This window comes from Cetorhinus maximus, chromosome 3, assembly GCF_964194155.1.
Source record: "Cetorhinus maximus chromosome 3, sCetMax3.hap1.1, whole genome shotgun sequence".
Lineage (NCBI taxonomy): Eukaryota > Metazoa > Chordata > Chondrichthyes > Lamniformes > Cetorhinidae > Cetorhinus > Cetorhinus maximus.
The window spans coordinates 191,441,065-191,460,950 of record NC_135881.1 but is presented as its reverse complement, the minus strand read 5'-3'; the positions used below and the strand labels follow the sequence as shown (position 1 = coordinate 191,460,950).

General features: G+C 42.7%; 1 protein-coding gene across 8 annotated transcripts in view; it reads right to left on the bottom strand.

Moving 5' to 3' along the window:
- fhod3b (formin homology 2 domain containing 3b) overlaps nucleotides 1-19,886 on the bottom strand; it is a 597,288-nt gene that overhangs the window by 291,561 nt on the left and 285,841 nt on the right. For all 8 annotated transcript variants that reach the window (XM_078539467.1, XM_078539468.1, XM_078539469.1 and 5 more), the window contains exon 4: nucleotides 18,631-18,698. In XM_078539467.1, coding sequence (XP_078395593.1) covers nucleotides 18,631-18,698 — 68 coding nt within the window. The remainder of the gene's footprint in view (nucleotides 1-18,630; nucleotides 18,699-19,886) is intronic.

Genomic DNA, 19,886 nt, shown 5'->3' with positions numbered 1-19,886 from the left:
CTATCTCACCTCATATTAAGCACTATTTGCAGTTTATTGGTTAAATACTCAGACAGATTCAGGCAAAAATTTGATTAATTAATGGAAGACGCAGAACCTCTGGAAACAGACAATGTTTACAGGTGGAAGTGTTCCTAGATCACATTTTTCTCCAATCAGCTATTGAACAAACTTGCAATAGAGGGGAGCATTTGTTTTCTGCAAGGGTTATGAGCTGCAATGCACTCAGGTGAGTGCATCGAAAATAATCTGACAAAGAGACATGCTGATTTCACCAGCTGAGGTACTTTCATCAATATTTGGACACATTTAAACTAATCCTGGTAGCTGCAGCATGTACTGTCCCGAAACAGAACCCTGGTACATTGAGACTTCAATTCTCCTTTGCTGGAGAGATCTGCACACATTTGCTTACACTTTAATTGCTCCCAGAAGTGAAACTTTAAATGTTTAGGCAGCATCAGCCTTGTCTAAACATTTAAATTAATTGCAGGTAGCTTGAAAGTGTCCAGAGAGTTCAAGGGAAGATTGCATTGAGGTTATGCTGAGGCAGCGTCAACCAGAAGTGCTGCGTGACGAGCTCATCATTTCTCCAGAAGTCGGTTTCACTTTCCATTAATTTTACAGTTCGTAAAGAATGTAAACTACATTAAGCGCAAGCCAAAGTTGTGCTCATTTTTAAAAACTGTTAATTCTCAGGGAATGCCCATCGCTTGCGAGACCAGCATTTATTGCCCGTCCCTAGTTGCCTGTGAGAAAACGGCGATGACTTTCTTGGACAACTCCACTGCACCACTGTCTCTAATTTTCTCACATTGTTTGTCCAACATTCAGTGCTGGGTGACCAGAAATTTTCTCCAGCTAAATACAAAGAAAAGTGAAGCCATGGTCTTCGATCCCTGCCACAAACTTCGTTCCCTACCCACCAACCCCATCTTTCTCCCTGGCAGCTGTCTAAAGCTGAACCAAACCACACACAACCTTAGTGTCCCCTTTGACATTGAAATGAGCTTCCAACCATCTGCAGTATCACCTACTTCCAATTCACCAAGTGCCTGACTCTGCCCTGCCTCAGCTGAGGAAACCCTTATCCATGCCTTGGTCACCTCTAGACTTGACTATTGCTATGGTTTTCTGGCCAAACTCCAATCTTTCGCAGTGCATAAACTTCAGCTCATCTGCTTCTGCATTCTAACTTACACCGAGTCCCTGTCACTCATCATCCCTGTGCTCGCTGGCATTGGCTTCTTCTCAGTTCACCTCAATTTAAGATTCTCAGCCTTCCTTCAATTTCCTCTATGGTCTTGTCCTTTCCTATTTTTGTAACCTCCTCTAGGCCCTGGAGATCTCTGCCCTCCAATGCTGATGCCTTAATGCATCCCCGATTTTAATTGCTCCCCCATTGGTGACTGTGCCTCCAACTTGCTAAGCCCTAAGCTCTGGGATTCCCTCCCAATACCTCTCTGCCCTTTTACCTATTTCTCCTCCTGTAAAAATGCTTCTTATAACCTACCCCATTTTAGGCCATGCATTCTAATATCTCATGTGGCTCAGTGTTTGATGACCCTCCTATGGAGGGTGCCATGTTAATGCAGGATGTTGTTGCTGCAACAGAAATGGTGCATCTTTATTGACAAAACCAGGGGAAAGAAAAAGGGAACAAATAAAGGAAAGACTTTCAATTCACTTTGAACTTTTTCCACCGGAGAGGTCGCTTTCAGAGCCATAGAGCAGCCTGCTGCAGATCTGACTTCTGGGCAGCTAAAATGGAAATTGCCAACTTGGCCAGGGATTGAACGGCCAAAGGACCATCTTCACCAGCTCTTGGCATGCTAAGCAGGTATCTTTCCCAGTCCTGGGTACTCATCATGGAACACTCTCCAATGTAATTAAAGGCTTCAGTGTCAGATGGAGTGATCAGATACAATGCCAGACAAAATCAAATTCTAATGCAAAGGTGCTTGTTAATCCCCACTTAACAGAGACAAGCATCTAAAGGCGATTCCACCTCAGTCGTCCTTGAACTCCATAGGGCTGCTTCATAGCTGCAAAGAAATTGGCATTTCTAATTTTGAAAAAATATTGAAGCATAAGGAGGTTCCTTCAGATTGAAGTTCACCCTCCGCAATTACTTCCCAACAATTGTTTTCACAGTATCGTTTTGAAGAAGGTGACTGCATGATTCATTTGACGTTTAGGAGGAGGTGGGAATTATCACATTCATGAGAAGGCAGCGATTTAGATTGAAAAGTCCATCACAATGCTTTGAGAAACTGTTATCCTTCAAGTGCTAGATTGAAACCTCAATTAACAATTGGTTAATGAATATTGGCAGAGACACCAAGGGCTGATTTTAACCCTGTCCAAGAAATTCGGTAGCCAGGTAGTTAAAATGGAAGGCACAACCTACCCCCTCTAGTAGCACTGCCCTCCCCGGCTTGCAGAGGACTAGACAGTTTGGTATCTACCATGCCTCCATGCATACGATTCCCACCGAGGAGTTAAAATGAGCCCTTTAATCAGATACATTGTCAGGAAGATATAATAATTTTCATAATGCTTTTGGAATTTATTGTAAAGTAGAGTAATAGTTGGGGTGGGTGGGGTGTGTGTGTCTTAATTGAATTAAAGGCAGCTGGTCTGAAGGATTTGATGTAACAGAATATAAACTAGGCTTGGTAAACATGGAGGATCTTTTAGGATGTAAGGTATAAAGGGAACAATTGCATTTTTAAATAAACCAGACTAGATAGAATTCAAAAGAGGGAGTGAAATATTATACCTAGCCAGGAGAAGTTTAAAAACAGTGTGTTTATTTTACCCAAAGATTACTGGTAAAATTGGTACTATAATAGATTATATTATCAGAGAAGTAAAAGTCCAAAGACATAGTGAAACAATGGGAATTTGAATTCAATGGGGAAAATATGTATAAAGGAGTGAAGGTTGTGTGTAAGGGCAGGAATTCTAAGATCTAACAAGTGTGAAAAGCCTCTAGCCTCTGTGCCCAAACTGCTATCTACAAAGAACTGAAGTCAATAAAACTCACTTTGAATTTGACTGTTCAGGGTATTGTGTGTTACTTTGCCTGAGTCTGTTAAATTCTGTGTGTCTCACTATTGCCTTAATGGAGGTGTAACTAATTAATTAGGGGATTTAGAAGCTATCATAGTAGTAATTTGTAGATCTATATGTGTGCTTAAAATCATTTAATCTATTAACAAAGGTTTAATTTAGTTTTGTAAGAAACCTATAAAACTTGGTGGCCTTTTTACTGAATTCAAAGCCTGCACCTCGAAATAAGTACAAATTGCAAAAATAGCTGTGGCAGCAACTTCAAGTTTCCCTCTGGGATTTGGGCAGCTTGGCATTTACCATCAGCTGTGCCACGACAATATTAAGCTTTTAAGCATCTGACCAATTTATTTAGATAATCAAACTCTTATTAGGCCATTTTCCATTTTCAGAGTGAATCTAGAAATTATGGATGAATTCTTGACATGCAAAATAAATAGCTAAATACTTATTTGCAATGAAGGAGGTGTTTGCCCGCTAACATTGCCTATATTTATTTCTAGGTTTTATTCCAGAGAGAAAAGCTGGCATCTGGCTCCAGCTGGTCTCTTGGGCTCTCAAATTCCAGCTCTTGCTGGCCTCATGGACTGTTGGAGCTGCATGGCGTGTGAACTTTCCTAGATACCAAAGATCCAAATAACTATTTCTCTCAGAATCACAGAATTGTTATGGTGCAGGAGGCGGCCATTTAGCCCATTCTATTGACAACACCCAAAGTTTTACAGATGATTACATTTTATTGTACTTTGACTACACACCATAATTAAGGCAGTCAAAGTTATATACAAAATATAAGTCGACCTGGGCTACTTGTCACAATTTCAGTTTAATCTGTCGCTTCTCAGATATCTGGTCCTGGATCCATGATCTCCAACCCTTTCTAGTAGGTTATGAGGTTCTGCCCCGCACCTATTCTCACAGGTGCTTGTTTCTGAATGTTCAAGGATATTCAACATTTAGGAAAGGACAGGGAAAAAGGAAAAGGAGGTGGTGTATCGCTGATAATAAGGGATGGGATCAGCCCATTAGTAAGGGAGGATCTCAGATCAGAAGAACAAGATGTGGAATCTGTTTGGGTGAAGCTAAGGAACAGCAAGGGGCAGCAAACATTGGCAGGAGTTGTTTATAGGTCATCAAACAGTAGTGGTAGTGTGGTGCATGGTATTAATCAGGAGATTAGAGAAGCATGTAGCATGGGTAATACAGTAATCATAAGTGACTTCAATCTGCAAATAGACAGGGTAAACCCAGTGAGTACTATTGCTGTGGATGAGTAGTTTCTGTAGTGCGATAGGGATGGTTTTCTAGAGCAGTATGTTGAGGAACTGACTAGGGAACAGGCTATTTTAGATCTAGTATTTTGTAACGAGAAAAGGCTAATTAATAAGCTTGTTGTCAAAGGACCTTTAGGGATGAGAGACCATAATATGATAGATTTTTACATTATCTTTGAAAGTGAGGTAATTCAATCTGAAGCCAGGGTGTTAAATTCGAACAAAGGAAATGATGAAGGTAAGAAGAGCAAATTGGCTGAGGTGGATTGGGAAAATACATTAAAAGATTTGACAGTACTTAGGCAATGGATAGTCTTTAAAGAATTATTGCAGAGTTTACAGCAGCTATACACTCCTTCAAGGCATAAAAACCCAAAAGGAAAAGTCAGACAACCTTGGCTAACAAAGGAAGTTCGGGATGGTGTGAGATTAAAAGAAAAGCCCTATAAAGTTGCGAGAAACAGTAGTAAACCTGAGGATAGCGAAGAGTTTAGAATAGAGCTAAGGAGGGCCAAGAAATTAAGAAAGGGAGAATAGAACATGAATGTAAATTAGTAAAAAAAACATAAAAATGGACTGTAAAAGCTTCTATAGGGACGTAAAAAGAAATGTTTGGTTAAGACAAATGTGGGTCCATTACAGACAGAGTCAGGAGAATTTCTAATGCAGAACAGAGAAACCTCAGAGAAGCTAAATTATTACAACCTAGATAAAAGCAAAACACTGCAGATGTTGGAAAACAAACAAAAACAGAAAATGCTGGAAAAACTGAGCAGGTCTAACAGCATCTCTGAAGAGAGAGAAACAGAGTTAACGTTTTGAGTCGCTATGACCTGTCTTCGGAGCTGAAGAGAAGTGGAAATGTGATGGAACTATTACTTTGTGTCTGTCTTCACCAAGGAAGATCCAAGAAATCTCCCAGAATTAGAGATCCAAGGGACTAGGAAGAATGAGGAATTGAAGAAAATGATTAGTAAGAAGGTTGGGTTGGAGAAATTAATGGGACTGAATAGGTTGAAATGTTCCCGGGACCTGATATTCTACATCCCAGAATGTTGAAAGAGGTTACTACGGAGATAGTGGAAGCATCGGTGATCATCTTCCAAAATTCTATAGATTCTGGGAAGGTTCCAGCAGATTGAAAGGTAGCAAATGTAACCCCACTATTTAAAAAGGGAAGGAGGGAGAAAATGGGGAACCGACAGACCTTTTAGTCTTACTTCAGTAGTAGGGAAAAGGCTAGAATCTATTCTAAAGGATGTGATAAATGGACACTTAACACAATAATGATCTGATTGGGCATAGTCAACATGGATTTCTGAATGGCAAATCAAGATGAACCTGTTGGAGATTTTTGAGGATATTATTAACAGAATGGATAAAGGGAAGTTAGTGGACGCAGCATACTTGCATTTTCAGAAGGCTTTTGATCAAGTCCTCCACAGGACGTTGGTTAGCAAAATTAAAGCACACGGGGTAGGAAGTAATGTATTGGCATGGATTAAGGATTGGCTACCAGGCAAAAAACAGAGTAGCAATAAACAGGTCATTCTCATGTTGACAGGCTGTGACTAGCGGGATACCACAAAGATCAGTACTTGGGCCCCAGCTGTTCACAATATATATCAATGATTTGGATGTGGGGACCAAATGTAATATTTCCAAGTTTGCGAATGACACAAAGCTAGGTGGGAATGTGTGTTGTGAGGAAGATGCAAAGCGGCTTCAAGAGGATTTGCACAAACTTGGTGAGTGGGCAAGAACATGGTAGACAGGATATAATGTTATCCACTTTGGTAGGAGGAACAGGTGTGCAGAATATTTCTTAAATGATAAGAGATTAGAAAGTGTAGATAAACAAAGGGACCTGGGTGTCCTTGTCAATAGGTCACTGAAAGCTAACATGGAGGTGCAGCAAGCAATTAGGAAGGCTAATGGTATGTTAGCCTTTTTTGCAAGAGGACTTGAGCACAGGAGTAGCAAAGTCCTGCTTTAATGTGAAGAACCTTAGTTAGACTGCACCTGGAGCAGTGTGTGCAGTTTTGCTCCCCTAACCTTAGGAAGGATATTATTGCCATAGAGGGAGCGCAACAAAGATTCACCAGACTTGTTCCCCGGATGGCGGGACTGTCTTTATGAAGAGAGATTGGGGAAATTGGGCCTGTATTCTCCAGAGTTTCTATGAGAGGTGATCTCATTGAAGCCTACAAAATTCTTGAAAGGACAGACAGGGTGGATACAGGTGAGACGTTTCCCCTGGTCGGGGAGTCTAGAACCAGGAGACAATTTCAAAATAAGGGAGAAGCCACTTGGGACCGAGATGAGGATAATTTTTTATTATTCAGAGGGTTGTGAATCTTTGGAATTCTCTACCCCAGAGGGCTGTGGAAGCTCAGTCATTGATTATGTTAAAAGCAGAGATTGGCAGATTTCTAAATACCAATGACATAAAAGGGAATGGGGATAGTGTGGGGAAAATGGCATTGAAATGGATGATCAACCATGATTGTATTGAATGGCGGAGCAGGCTTGATGGACTGAATGGCCTACTCCAGCTCTTATGTTCCTATAATCCTCGAGGGTTAAAGCAGCCGACAAAAACAGCCAGGCATCCCCCCCGCCACTCCTGCAGTTGCCTTTCAAAATTCCAGGTGGTGATATAACCTTTGAATTCAGCCTGTCTGCCACAGGGAGATGAGACAGTTATAAGCAGGTTTCAGTTCATTATTTGCTTTATGCTGGTAGACAACAAACTGCAAGGTTCAATATAAAATCTGATGGACCTTCCATCAGATCCAATCAACATCTCATACCCAATATCTAAATTGCAACTGGTTACTAACCAATGTGAATTTCCAAAGTAAAAGACCAACAATCACAGCCAAATATACCTTATTACTGCTAAAGAAAAGTTTTAAAAGCCGCACTTCAGGCTAAGAAAGCTGCAACCAGCCTTAGAAAACTGTGCATGATCCTCGTGTCCGATGCCAATCCGACGTTCTCCACTGGAATTGACCGACATCCACTGAAACCTACACGAAGAACTGGGCGGGCTCCACAGCCGAGCTGGCACTCATGGAGAGAAAGGGAGGAGAAGAAAAATATTCAGTCTGTAGAGGCTGCCTCTACAGCCTGGGCCATAAGCCACTCCCCACTCCTCACTTTCGAGGACCAGCTCCGTTTGGGTACAAATTCTGCAGGGCCTTATGTGGGGCAGTCAGGACTTGGGCAACCCGAGAATGAAAACACTGATGTTAGAACTAGCCCAGCTGAACTGGCCTCTCAGTTTAAACTGGGACCAGTCTTTCAAGGGAGCCGCACTGCCAGAACATTCAGCTAATTTCCTGTCACCGTTAATGATCTAACTGGATGGTTGGGTGGGGGAAGAAAAAAAGATCCCTTTATTAAATGTTCAATCTGGGTGCTGTCCAATGTATAATGAGTGTGGGCCTCGGTATTGCGTGTCAGCAGGATGTCCTACTGACTTATGCCCAAATTACGTGCAGCTCAATGCTACGGACTCTCATCCAGTATTCCCATCCAGCATTCCCATCCAGCATTTAAGTGTGGAAAGTCAACTCAGAGGGCCATCGCAGTTAGCAGACCCAGAAGACTTTTGCTTCATCACCACAGGGTTCAAACCCATAGCCCCCTGCGCTCCAGAAACCATGTTACTTGTTAGAGCATACATATTGCAGATCTACATTGCATCCCAGACCCACTTCAACTGTGCAATTTGAGTGTTCATCTGCAGGAAAAAAATGAGAGAGAAAATACCCCCACGAAGGTGCAACACCTGCCCCTTTACCTCCCCCTCCTCACCATCCAAGGGCCCAAACACTCCCTTTCAGGTGAAACAGCGCTTCACTTGTGCCTCCTTCAATTTGGTCCACTGCATTCGCTGCTCCCAATGCGGTCTCCTCTACATTGGGGAGACCAAACGCAGACTGGGTGGCCGCTTTGCGGAACACCTTCGGTCTATTCGCAAGCATGACCCAGACCTTCCTGTTGCTTGCCACTTCAACACACCACCCTGCTCTCATGCCCACATGTTCATCCTTGGCCTGCTGCAATGTTCCAGTGAAGCCCAACGCAAACTGGAGGAACAGCACCTCATCTTCCGATTAGGCAATTTATAGCCTTCCGGACTTTCCAAACATCGAGTTCAACAACTTCAGACCATGGACTCTCTCCTCTATCTTCAGCCCTTTTTTAATCCCACATTTTAAATTTATTTTTATTTTTTATCCACTTATTTTCATTCTTATTCATTGTTTTATCTCCTTTTTAAAAAATCCTTTTTTCCCCTAACCACCGCCCCCTCCTCCCACCCCACCCCAAAAGGGCCATCTGTTACTTGTTCCACGTTGTTCTTTCCAGAGTGCTGACCCTTGTTCTGCTATTCACACATTCTGCTTTCTTACCTTTATGCCAGTGTCAGCATCTCCTTTAGCCCTTGCCACTACTATTAACACTCCCTTTATCTTTTCATCCATGACATCTTTGTCAATCTCACCTTTGCCCCCCCAACCTATCGCTGGCCTTCTATCCAGATTCACCTGCTCCACCCCCTTAAACAATATAAATTCCATCACATTTCTGCTCCTCTTTAGCTCTTAGCGACGGACTCGAAACATCAACTCTGTTTCTCTCTCCACAGATGCTGTCAGACCTGCTCTGTTTTTTTCAGCATTTACTGGTTTTATTTCAGATTTCCAGCATCCGCAGTATTTTGCTTTTACCTACGACTTCACTGCTGGGTTAGTTGCAGGAGTCTCTAGGAGCTTTTTATTTTATTATTAATTCCAGAGGCACCAGTATTTTGGAGGGTTGGCATCCTCAGCAAGGTTACAGGGCCTGCCTATGTTGAGTTAACTGACCACAATTAGGACACAGTGGATGGCCTGGGATGTCTTGTGGCACGTTATTGTCCTTCCCTCCGAGCTAGAAGCTCTGGGTTCAAATCCCACTCCAGGACGTGATGACCAAGGAAGGTGCATTAATAACGCAGCTGAACAGGTTGGGTAACAACCTGCAATCCTTCCAACACACACCAATGACAGGGTAGCAAGAACAGGATCGATTCCTGGTCAACCATGTGATGGTAAGAATGTTGGAGACTCTAACATATAATAACACCGGACTACAACATGCACATTAAAAGTGCATGTTGTCGGAGCCACTCTGACTCCAAGTAAACTGTAACACACCCCGACCATTACAGGAGGCCTCCATGACTTAGAGCTTAGAGTCAGGGGGAGGAAACAAAAAAAATCAGCCAAGATCCTTTCACTGGATGCCATTGTCACATCACCTGAACTGCAGGTGAGGTGGAGATAGAATTGGTAGTGGTCTCCAGCGCAAGTTTGTAGCAATGGCTAGTGTGGACAATGGATAAGTCACTGGTATCGCCTGAGTTGTGTTCTTGGATTTGGGGTCAAAATTTTGACCTGCATATCATAACATTGTTTTCCTGTCCCCTTAGCCTGAAGTACAAATTGACACTGAGCAATGAATTTATCAAACTGAAGCTCCAGAGCATAACTGAGAGCATCGAAGGTTCTGTCTGAGATCAGCTGGGATGCAGGAAGGGGAAAAAAACGCAGCTCAGAAAGCCAAGGAACAGAACATTCTGGAAGAGACAGGGCTGAAGGACGGAGAGAGTGAGGAGTGGGGGGAGGGGTCAGAACACGAGGGATGGAGGGCACGAATTTTGAGCTGAAGGCACCAGAGGATGCAGAGCCAGAGCAGGGCAGCGAGAACAGCTGGGATAGAAGTGCATGTTTCAGCACACAGGCAGCAGCTTTAGGCAAGTTGAAGTTTACGGAGGCTGGAGTACGGGAGGTGAGGACAGCAGTGGAGTCATCGACGAGGCAGCAAAGGCACCGAGAAGAAATTCAGTTCAATGGGACTGAGGCAATCTTCCATTACAAGTCTAATTTTCATCTGTGAACTGATTTTCACAGGTTTCCCAATCAGAGAAAGATGGCCATTCCAACATGGTATTACCTGATCATTCATGTCCTGCTGGGAATGTTTCAAACCCAATTCACAACAGCATGAATTGCACCCAGAACTGCAAATTCACAAGAACACTGGCCTCCTCTCCAACATGTTCATTCCACCAAACTTACAGCACCCAACCCAATAGGGCCAACTTACCAATTCCTTACATTCTAGCCAAATTTCACTAACCGCTGTTTGGCCTCATACCTCAGGCAGCAGTGTGCCCTGACTTTACCCGAATACTCACCCTGAAGCTATCTTCCAAAAGTCAGCCATGATCTCTGCCCATAATTCTTACAGAGCACAGTGCAATTTCACCCAAGCCCCAGGACATCCTCACACACAGGATTGGGACAATCTGAAGAAACAAATATTCAAACATCTCTACATTTGTGAACATGATGGGGCGGGGTCAAATGGTTAAAAATATTTTTTATTCCTTCATGGGATGTGGGCTTCGCTGGCTAGGCCAGCATTTATTGCCAATCCCTCATTGCTCTTGAGAAACTCGGGGGGAGCTGCCTTCTTGAACCACTGCAGTCCATGTGGTGTAGGTACACCCAAAGTGCTGTTAGAGAGGGAGTTCCAGGATTTTGACCCAGCGACAGTGGAGAATAGGCGATATATTTTCAAGTCAGGATGGTATGTGGCTTGGAAGGGAACTTGCAGGTGGTGGTGTTCCCATGGTATCTGCTGCCCAATTATCCTTCTACGTTGTATAGGTCGTGGGTTTGGAAGGTGCTATGGATGGAGTCTTGGTGAGATACTGTAGTGTATCTTGTAGAGGGTACACACAGCTGCCATTGTGCATCGGTGGTGCAAGTAGCGAATGTTTGAGGTGGTAGATGGGGTGCCAATCAAGCAGGCTGCTTTGGCCCGGGTGGCATCGAGCTTCTCAAGTGTTTTTGGAGTTGCACGCATACAGGCAAGTGAAGAGTATCCCATTACACTCCTGACTTGTGCCTTGTAGATGGTGGACAGCCTTTGGGGAGTCAGGAGGTGAGTTATTCACAGCAGAATTCCCAGCCTCTGACCTGCTCTTGTAGCTACCACATTTATATGGCTGGTCCAGTTCAGCTTCTGGTCAACGTTAACCCCCAGATGTGTATGCACCAGTCATTCATGACCAAATCACAAAAGGTAAGCAGTTAGTGCATTGTAGCACACCCCAGTTTATATTAAACGTTAAGATCATGAGGTGGGAGATGGAAAATTCAACAGTGCAACAGGAGTGGGTGGCCCTTCCTGCCAACTAGAGGCACGGTTGATTTTTGACACCCAGAAAGTAAAGCAAAAGATCCAGAGGACCCAATTTCCAGCTCCCCAAACACCCATTGCTTCTGGAATTTTCTGCTGCAAGGTGTATTGGGATATGTCTGTACGAATATTGATAAGGTCTCACATTTACACTCTATGGTAATGCCTCAATTAACTACACGTGGCCGGTACTTAAGCAACTCTGGGAGCAAGGATACTTGCACGTGTCTGACATTACGCAATGGAAGGGGGCCTTTTAGCTTTAAATCTTCTGAAGGGAGGTAAATTGATTCATTTAACTGCCCCACCCACAAATTATTTGAAAATAAAACCTCTCTCTCACATGCCCTTCACACTCCCCCCACAAAGCCCTGAGACCATGGGCTACACAATCTGGTGCCAGGCTTCTGAGAACAGCCGTGGCTTCTCACTTTGTCCGCTGTCGCAGGAGGGGTCAGGGGATATTCCGCTGTCATGGTGGTGAAGTCCCACCCTCCCGACACAGCGGCAGCGATCCGCAAAAATTGGAAAATCCTAGCCTGCGTGCCAGGTGGAAGTGTCGCAATCTAGAACGGTCCTCCAAGATCATCCTTAAAACCCACAACTTTGGCTAATACTGTCACCTCCCACCCCCCAAGCCCATATCTTCTTTAACTGTGCCCTTACACGTGTGAAACACCACCAGATATTATTCTAAACGACTGCGCTACATAAATGCATGATGTGTTAATTTTGCTCGAATATGTATTGAATGATTTATTCTGAAGAGTATGAGAAAATCGTTGACGTTGTTTGCTTCTGGTCTTGCACCTTCCCAGACTGATCCTCAGAGCATTAAGATATGTTTGGTAGCAACTCCATATGATCGATGTACGTGTCACAGAAATCACTTTGATCGATATGGATAAGTTTGGTTAAAAATTTCAATTGTGCCCAACAAAAGAAACAGATGTCTTCTCTTAATCACAGCTTTGGCTTATCTTTCATTTGGCTCTTGACCCAACAGGCCCAGACAGTGTGCCCTGTGCTCCGAGGGAACTTACATAAAATATGTCTTTCCATAGGTGGCACTTAAGGCAAAAATGAGCCATTATCTTCAAAGCGAATACATTCCTTAATAGTTTACAAACACAAAGGACAGTTATAAAGACTAAATCTGCCAGCTGCTGACAGTTTGATTTGCTTGTAGCAATAAATAACTCATCAAATCTCACAATTACGTGCTGTCAAATGACGCTGGGTTTGTCTTCTGTATGGTCCATGCTGGGTGTAAACAGTAACCACACACCTACCTGTTTGGCAAGTGCTGGTCAAGCACAAGGAACAGAAAAGCCAGGGATGAACTGGCACCATAAGCAACTCAAAAACATTCAGCATCCTGCACGACATGGAACATCTGCATTAAGGTCAAATGGTGCTGACCGGGCCTTACAGTGATTTGTGGATGGAAGTTGTGAAACCCCTGCAGATTCAGGTCTTTATTAGACATACACAGCTTTGCATCGATCAACGGAGATGCAGAGAGGTTGAAGTTGTACCCTTTGGGTGCCAGCCAGGACATTATTCAATGACATTTGGAAGGACACATTGCTTCACTTGGAGAGACTGCACTGCAGAGAGAAATACATGCACCTCTTTCATTTTATCTTCCACTTTATTGAACTGATGTTAGGATGTTTTTTTAAAAAAAATGATAGGATCTATATTCCGGTCCATTGTTTTCTGAACAGTAAACAGATTTAAGCAAACTTCTATTCTATTGTTGTTCATCAGATACACTGATTAAAGCTGCACATTTTAAATGGAAATCTTAAGGCCACAACAGAAGCGGCTTTACATCGTGCCTTGTAATGAGATATCTGGGAGTGCTCGACATTGTTACAGCACAGTCGTATGTACAATCAGCTCAGATTGGAACTCTGCAGGCTCCGTTTTTGTGTTTGTAGATTCCAACGGAAAAAAAAATACAGCAGATCCATGAATTTCTGACCTACTCCAACCGCAAGGCCGGAGTCTTACAAAATGTACCACAGCCTGTCCGAACTGGGATTTCCCCCACTAAGCACCAACAGCCCTAATGGCCCAATTTAATCATTTTTATCCTCGTGTTCAAATCCTTCCACAGCCTCACCCCTCCCAAAACTCTTACAGCAACCCCCATCCCACTATTATCTATGAGCTCCTCCAATGCTGGTCGCTTGCACATCCCTGACTTTCTAGACCCTGCCACTGGCGGCTGTGCCTTCAGCAACGCCCAACGCTTTGGAATTCCCTCCCAAAACTGCCTCTCAAACCTGCTGTTAAATCACTCCTTAAAACCTCTTTGTGCATGCTTCTGGTCACCTGTCCTAATAGCTACTTAAGTGGCTTGGTGTCAGGTTTTGCTTGATAACACTCCTGTGAAGCATCTTGGGATGAATTGCTACTTTAAAAAGCTGCCAAATAAATTCAAGTTTACATACAACATATAATATGCATATATAATCATTTTTGGCCTCACCATCATGTATACAAAATTCACAGAAAACAGTGAAAACCATGTTTCCGACCACATATCAAAACAGAACAAAGAATGGTTTTTTTTTGCAGATTTCTCCAGGTTAATACAGTCCATGGCTGAGCAAATTCCAGACAAATACTGCTTTAAAACCTCCCAACTGTAACCTTCTGCATTTAACCAGGATATCACATCGCTGATGTAGGAAACCCCATTCAATTCATTTGGAACATCTGAATCAATACAAACCATGCTCTTTAATTAGATTTAGGGACAGACTTGAACACAGGAAGACCACCATGACTCAAGACCCAGAGCATCATTCTTCTCATGGGATGCTTGAACTTGCAGCAAAAGAAAATTAAATCATCTGCTTGGTTCAGAAGCACTTCGGAGGTTAAACTGCAAAGTACATACAAGTCTGGCAAAATCACCAATCATACGGAAATATAAAATCCTTAAATAATCCTCACTCCCTCTTTGAACAAAGGTCTTACATTGACTAACCTCCCATCTCATGGCACTATTTTCAGATTTAAATAGGATTGAAAAATTGTGACCAGAGCCTCATATGACCCCTTTCAGTGTGACGGACCCATCGAGTTCTGTTCAGTTTCTTTCCAGAACCAATACCTATTCTCCAGTTATCTCTAACAATTGTTCTATATCCCCATCTATTACGCCTGCCATATCCTATCTACCGTAAATTTAAAGAACTGAAAAAATATCTATTTGTTTTCTCTGTCGTGCCTTCATTTGCCACAATTAGTCTCTTTCCTTCATCCCTGAGACCTGCACTAACTTTTACGTTTTTGTATCACAGAAATGCATGATGCGTTCAGCTGACATTCTTTGCTTCCTTAAAAACAAAAAACTACTGTGGATGCTGGAAATCCAAAACAAAAACAGAATTACCTGGAAAAACTCAACAGGTCTGGCAGCATCGGCGGAGAAGAAAAGAGTTGACGTTTCGAGTCCTCATGACCCTTCAGCAGAACCGAAGTTCTGCTGAAGGGTCATGAGGACTCGAAACGTCAACTCTTTTCTTCTCCGCCGATGCTGCCAGACCTGCTGAGTTTTTCCAGGTAATTCTGTTTTTCTTTGCTTCCTTGTTGATCCAGGAACATAAGTAATCCTCGATTTGTCCCAAAAACCATTAGCGACTTTGGTCGCATGCATTACCTTTACCCACCCAGTCACTTTTGGGAATGTCAACATTTCTCAATATCATTACCCTGGTGTTTTTTTAAAAAAAAACACATCTTCTCAACTGTCTGCAGACCTCCCTCTCTCTCTCTCTTTCTATCAATCTGTCTTACAGAAAAAAGTACATTCTTAAATTCCATCAGTGTGTTGGAATCATTCACCAACGCGGCCACCTTCCCAACCACTTTCTTTTCTCAGCCCTCCTGAAAATGTGCCAACTAGGAATATTAATTTCCCAGTCTTATCCGAGCTCAAGTCATGCTTGCTATTGGAGCAGCTGGATCAAGCTGCCTTCATCATCAATGCTTGTACTTTCTTTTGGACAATTTGTGCATTTACATAGATACCTCTCATTACTGGCTCCAATATTTTATTCCTCCCAAAAGCCTTTTTCTTTTGCAGTTAGTTTTTTTGATATCCCTTGCCTCTTCTGCAATATGTTCTCCCCATATAGTTTCAGACTTTGCTCACTTGCTGCACCATATCAGCTTAAAGTTTCCTCCACTGTTCTAGTTACCCTCCTCGCCAGTACATTGCTACCATTTCGGTTCATCCCTTTGGTGCTGCCCCTTGTTCCAGAACCTGCTCCAATGTCTCAAATTTGTGAATCTTTATATCCTGGACTGGCCCTGTAACCATGAGTTGACCTTCCTAATGAGCTGTGCCTCAATGGGTAGCACTCTCGTTTCAAGCCCCACCTCAGACTTGAACACACTTTAGTGCTGCACAGGAGGTGCCGTTTTTCAGGTGAGATATTAAGCAGAGTCCTCCTGTCTGCTCCCTCAGGTAGATGTAAAAGATTCCACGGCCCTGTTCAAAGAGCAGGGATGTTCTCCCCAGTGCCGTGGCCAATATCCCACATCCAACATCACAGAGAAAAAATAAAGATCATTATCTTAGTGCTGTTTGAGAGAGCTTGCCATGTGCAAATTTGTTGCTGCATTTCCTACAGTACAATGCTTCAAACGTACTTAAAAGGGCCGCAGAGCATTTCAGGATGACCTGTGGCTAAGAAGGGTGCCATATGAATGTAGCTCTTTCTTTCCTTCCACTCTTTAACCTGTCCAGTGTGTGGCACGCAGGAAGCAGTCCTTAGGCTATTGTAGAACCTATTTTCCAATTGGTAGTCTAAGGCCTTATGCAGGACTCTTCCTTCAAGATCTCAAACCTGTTTTAATCTAAAGTAACTAGTTTCATAATAACAGCCTCCCTGCTAACCCTGTCAGTCCCATCTCCCACTGCTGCATGAGATAGATACAGCAATGGAGAGGCGGTGAGCAGTGAAGTGTCTGCACTAACTACATGAGCCCAAAAGCTTAAAGTGTGGGGTGGGGACTGTGTGGATGTGGGTGGGTGTGGGGGTGTGGGGTGCGTGCAGCCTCCACTGGATTAGGAGTCAACAAAGCAGACTGTGGGCCTAAAGACCAACCATGTAAAAACTCATGGTACATATACATATGTTTGCATTGTACTGCTGTCTGACTGATTCCATTCATCTTAACCATTCTGGGGACATACAACAAATAAAAATTTACTTTTGCGAACCAGGCTTGGAAAGGCTTTAATGGAACAAATTATCTTCAAATGAGATATCACAGCCATTTTACTGAAAGTAGCCGCCCCAGACAAGTCACCCCACAGCAGTTGAATGGCAGTAATCTCATGATTTACAGCTCAGGCGGTGAAATTCTGTATGATTATGATACTTTCCTCAATTCCACTAGGTCAGCAGCACACAATGCTGCTTCTAACACCTGCATTTTAGCCTTGTTCTCCACAAACCTACCCAATAAGTAAAATTCTTTAACCAAAAAGAAATATCTTAATTCCTTATTTCCTTTGATTTGGTCTTTTTCACGTTTGTCTGAACCAGCGAAAAGCACAGACACTGGAAGAGTTATCTTCTTATCAAATATGATCAGGCAGGCCATGAGGAATTAAGGAAGTCTCGCCATTGGGACCCTTGCAAAAGTAGGCCTAGCAAAGCTGACACAATGGAAAGTTTCTGAAGGTAAAATGTGAATGAAGGCAGCAACTGTTAAATATTTATATAAAGAACATTCTACGGACAGAAATACATGCCAGCAAGTTTGTAGCATGTAAAGTAGAACTGAAAATAGCCGCATTATTCAAGGTGCATTTTACATCCTGTGATGAGAGAATGAATGGACTGCAGCTAGGAAAGAATTTCCATTGTGTCAGTCGTACTGCCTTTATGTTTAAAGACAGCACTGGCACTGAATAGCAGTGTATGCGTTCCTGGGTCCTTTTGAATGAAGGTGGGCCAAATGGACTCCCTCATCGATCATCTTAATCTCATCGGCTGGGAGTTGCCATGGGGTGCAGCTCAGACCAGGAATTAACTGGCCTGAGACTCAAGCTCTCGCAATGATCTCTGAAGCACACTTCAGCATACAGCGTGCCGAGGTGGCAGGCAACATTCACTAAACATGCACACTAACCTGCTTAGGGAAAAAAAAAGTCACATTCTGGAATGGTAGGAACATTCCTTTTTGAGTTTAAACAGGCGTGATTTGGAGTTGAAACAGAACCTGATCTTTGGTGTAATATCCTCTCTTTCAAGGCCATCACTCACTTTAGCTGTGTACAGTTCCCTACCTGCTAATCACAAGGTTCACACAGTCACCAATTATATGATACCAATACTTCCTGCATAATTACTACTTTCATTTTGGTGTTCAACAACTAACTTTCATTCTTCTGGCATGTGGCCTACATTATCGAGTCCCAGAGATACACTACAACTGAACTCATCCCTGTGCCTCCTCATAAGTTATCTTGCTTTATTAGTCTGGTCTCTATATCTTTGTGGAATTATTCATGTGCCAGATGTTCGGAACCTTCCCCGCCAAGTGATTTCTCTCCTGTCCTGAAGACATGGACTCTTTTTAGCAAACAGCTCCACAGGCAGCGTAGCACTCTGGTATTTCATCCAAATAGCACTCACTGCGTGTAAGCCTAAGCATCGAGCACCAACAGGCTATTCACCACAGGCAGCATCACAGCTAAGCCTGAACCTGCTCTCATCAGGCATCCACTTGCATGTATTTTCTAGTTGCAGGCATGGGATAGCAAGAAGGAGCAGGAGCCTTGGCTAATTATTCTCTTTGCTAATCTTGGGGGTGTTGAGGTTAATTCTTACAGCCCAACTCCTGCCCGTGTTGAGATCGGCTAACTTCGCAAAACCAGAGGCTGAATTTGTGATCCATGTTTCTAAACATCTCAGGATTGCAACACGCCACTGAACTATGAAGACAAGGCATTCTGAACAGTGAGGCATCCATCAGTACCAACCTGGAATATCTGCTTGAGTGAAAAAAGGGCTCTTCTCAGCTCCCGGCCACAAGAATTGTAGAGTTTTTCTGCATAAAACAGGAAGAAAAACAGTTTTTCTTATTATTGGCTGGATGTTAAACAAAAAGGTTAAAACTTCATTGATATCAAACTCTGAGAAGGTGAGTGGTGGTGACAAATCAAAGGCCAAAGCCTCCCAAGTTTGGCTGACTGACATTGCCCGAGCTATAAAATCCATGAAGGCCACATTCCTGGTTGAGGCATGACACAGAAAGCTGTCGTCTTCCCTACACAAAATATTTGCCTTAGTCTGTGCCTGACTGGATGGTGCCACATTAACAGAAAGCTCATATCCCTTAACTTTGAGATCTGTCAGCAGCCATTTGTTCTATAAATCTATCACATGCGAGGCAGTTTTCAAAACTCATTCCATTCTACAGTCCCTGGATATAAATGCTACAAATTGTTACACAAAAAGAGGTGATTATAAATTTTATATGGGTCAAAATCCTAATTGTTTAATTGTCAAAAGCATGTAAAGAATCAAACACTGAGCACACAATATTAAGATGTACCTGCCCATGAACCACTGACCCGTGATACTTTCTTTGAAAAAGACCATAGCTACCTGAGAATATTTAAAACTGTCAGATGTGGAGAATGTATGGAGGATAATTTCTTAAATAATTACACAGCCATTCTTTCTGCACAGAAGCACACAATTTTGTTCAAGGACAAAAACGAAGTATAATCAAAGGAAAATGTCATTTCCTATGCCATAACAGCTCTCCACAAAATTAACTGCTTCTGTTTAGTGAAAACTTGGCACTTTGAGACTCCCCAATTCAATCTGACTGACTTCTGCGTCTCAGCTAAAGAAAAATGAAACTGGGAATAATGTTTTAAAAATTTGTCCAAAACTCCAACCGTACCAGTGAATCTTAACCATCTTGATTATCCTTCCATGTAGGATCATATACCTTATTGTTGTAATAAAATCTCATTTCAGTTACTGTGATCTACACTTTATGTTTAAAAAATACTCAGCTCAAATGACAAGTTAGATCCCGTAAATGTAAATACATTACCTCAAGGTACAGTAAACTTTGTGTTATCCAGTACTCTACCAACCACAATTCTCTATTAACCAGATGTTCCCTTCATATAAATGGTCATTTTACCAACCAGAAGCAACTGTGAAGTTATCAGGAACCCTGTATACTTCTTTAAAATTCATTCACGGGATGTGGGCTTTG